This window comes from Corapipo altera, unplaced genomic scaffold, assembly GCF_003945725.1.
Source record: "Corapipo altera isolate COAL_440 unplaced genomic scaffold, ASM394572v1 49, whole genome shotgun sequence".
Lineage (NCBI taxonomy): Eukaryota > Metazoa > Chordata > Aves > Passeriformes > Pipridae > Corapipo > Corapipo altera.
This window is the reverse complement of record NW_020884879.1, coordinates 3,258,820-3,261,789: the sequence shown is the minus strand read 5'-3', so window position 1 is coordinate 3,261,789 and position 2,970 is coordinate 3,258,820. Positions and strand designations below refer to the sequence as shown.

Genomic DNA, 2,970 nt, shown 5'->3' with positions numbered 1-2,970 from the left:
AGAAGGATGTTTTTCACATATTTCAAGGGTACTACATTGCTATTTTTCTTCACTGTTCACCATAATAGCCATTTGCTAGTTTGAAATTAAAATTTGTTCCTTTACTGATTATTTTTCTCTGTATTATGCAGGTTGCTAATGAGTGCCAGGCTGCTGGCATGGCTTTATTTATTTATTAGAAAGAGAAGAGCACTGAAGCATTTAAAAGTCACATACACAGAGCCATAAAAAATTTTTTTTGTGGTGACACATTATAAGACAGAAATAAAGTTAGGTCAAGATATAGGTGTACTGAACTTTGCAAACTCTTTATTTCGTCTGGGTGGAAAACAGAATTTTCTTTACTGTGTTGGAACTGACAAACCACGAGAATCTTTAAGTTGTTAAACCAGCTCTAAGTAGTTTAAAATGACTGTGCCCAAACTGCATTACATTAGTAAGGGTTGCAATGATCCTGTTTCACACAAACCCAGCTGGGGAAGGCATATATGGTTTTCCTCTTGCGTGCTACTAGTTTTTGGAAGAATATTAAAAATAAAATTTGAAGACCAAACCACGTTGACTGTTTCTTGGGGCATGTAAGTCTGTGATTACTTACTTTTTCCTTTTAATTTCTGTCAGCCATTCTTGGTTAATTAACCTATTTGTTCTCGTATAACAGAATGACAAAGCATTCGTAAATTGTGTGATTCCTGTGTGAGAAGTTCTACCACGTTATTAGGCTTATCACTTAAGTAGAAAAGACAAAAAGAATGTACTGGGTTGGATGTGTTTTTAAGCAAGAGAATTAGTCATTCCTTAGGCTGCAGCAGCTGCCTTAGGAGAAAAAGGCGATTGTTATATTTTGCATTACTTTCTTTAAAATACCAAAAACATATCATAAAAAGCTATTTGTAGATATTCTCTGGACACGTCTGGTTCTATTCAGGGGCTTTATTGGGCAGTTTTGGCCGCACTGCCTGGTCTTTCTCCTAAGAAATGTCAGCAAAGTCCCTGAATTAATGGACTGTGAAGTGCTTAGAAACATACCGTTTCACAAAAGTATACGGCGGGGATGTGACACTAATGGGAGGTGACCCGTGGGTTTATGACAAAAGAGTCCACTCTAACAACAACAACAACAACAAATTAATACGGCTTCTATGCACAGTAGCTTTGAACAAAGCAATATACAGTGGGAGGTGAAGAAAAGTAGAATAAGGAAAAACTGATCAAGAATAAGATTTGTAAATTATCTGGTTATGCCCGGGTTTGTTATCTTCAGGAGAAGAAAGCTGCAAACTCCAGGGTAAAGCAAATTAAAAAGACAAGGCTCCATTGTAATTGGGTAATTGGAGAAGGAAACTTAGTAGCATTTGGAGCGATGTTACATGAACTTAAGTGGTAAATTCCTGGATTTGCTTACACAGATTTATTTTCTTTTAATTTTACTGCTTAAAAAAAATAATATATATATTAAAAAAATTAAAAAATGCAGTGCAACTCCTTCAATCTTTTTGCAATTCTGCATGGTTGAACATTTGAAATGAGTTTGTGTATCACCCTCAGGCATTGATTCAGACTTGATTGGGGCAAAGCAGACTCCATGTGCTTATTTTTATACACGTCATTTGGGAAGTTATATAGCCAAGGGAACAGAAAATGTGTTGCTCCACTGCCAAATTATCCCATATCCCTCGATCAAAACGGGAGGTGATCCTAATCAACAAGTTGTGCGACCTTAGTGCAATGGCAATGTCAGGTCAACTCGGGAAAGTGAAGAGACAGATCTAAATACAAATAAAAAGAAAGAGAGAAACAGAAAGAAAGAAAGAAACAACCAACAATCCTTATAATTATCATCATCTGCTGCTTTTCCCTCTTCTGGCAAAGAAACACTCCATCCATTTGCAGAAATCGCCCGCGGAAACGTTACATCAAAACTAATCACAACGATTAAAATCAGCTTTTCTGTGCAAGAGGAGAGTAAAAAGCAAGTTGGAGGCTGGAATGAGACTGTTTTTTCCAGCAAAAAATCCGAAAAAAAATACACTCGATATATATATATATCTATCTATATATCTTTCTATATGCACGTTTCGAAGGAGATCAATTTTATGCCCGTGTGATCAGTTAATTTAATTTAACTTTTATTTCGGAGATTGATTCAGACTGGAGGTAGAGACATGAGCTAATTGTATCCTGATCCTTGCCTTGAGGGGTTTCAAAGCCCTGGAGCAACTATTCTCTGTATTTTGCTCTGTCTACCTTAGCCAAGCTATTGCATTTCTCTCTGGTGTAGCGAGGAGAGCAGACCGCTGCCGGGAGAGAGAAATATCGGAAGTGTGAGTTGGGAGGGGGCGAAGGGGAGAACGAAAGGGGGGAAAAAAAAAAAAAAAAAAGGGGGGGGGGGGGAATTAAAAAAAAAAAAAAAGAGAGAGAGAGAGAGAGAGGGACACTGTCGGCTCCGATGTTCCAGGTAAGGGCTGCTCGGGATTGTTGTTGTTTGCAGCGGAGGGTGCGGAGGGACTCGGGCGCCGCTCTCGCTTCCACGCATGTGCCGGGCGCTCGCTCCCCGCGCGGGGACGCGGCGCGGCCGCCTCGCCCGCCGCGCTCCCCCGCGCAACCCCCGCGCAGCGCCGCGGGGAGGCGGGCGGGAGCGGGCAGGGAGGGAAGGGGGGAGCCAGGGAAGGAGGGAGCGAGCGAGGGAGGGAGGGGGCTGCGCGGCGGGCGGGGGGCGCCTACTTTCCCCGCCGCCGCTGCGAGGGGGACTCAGGCGGCGGCGTGTGCGGGGCGGGCGGAGGGGTGCGTTTAATTCAGAGGCGTGTGTTTCCGCGCGGGGGTGCGCGGCCGGCATTGTTCTCCGGCGGGCTGCAGGAGGGGGCCGCCATTGTGTCTCTGTGTGTGTCTCTGTGTGTGGGGGAGCGAGAGCGGGAGGCACCTTCCCCCCATGGCCGCGGCCCCTCCGGAGCGCCCCGCGGCGCCCTTTGC

The 2,970-nt window shown here is 44.2% G+C and overlaps 1 protein-coding gene across 3 annotated transcripts in view; it reads left to right on the top strand.

Moving 5' to 3' along the window:
- Window positions 1-2,292: 2,292 nt before the first annotated feature.
- KCTD1 (potassium channel tetramerization domain containing 1) overlaps window positions 2,293-2,970 on the top strand; it is a 101,730-nt gene continuing 101,052 nt past the window's right edge. Inside the window, exon 1 of one of the 3 annotated variants that reach the window (XM_027638864.1) lies at window positions 2,293-2,324. Coding sequence is in view for 1 of the 3 variants with exons in the window: in XM_027638862.1 (XP_027494663.1) it covers window positions 2,450-2,458 (9 nt within the window). In the remaining 2 variants the exon portion in view is untranslated. Of the gene's footprint in view, window positions 2,325-2,404; window positions 2,459-2,970 lie in introns of those variants that run through there. The other 2 variants (XM_027638862.1, XM_027638863.1) reach the window with 2 other exon arrangements.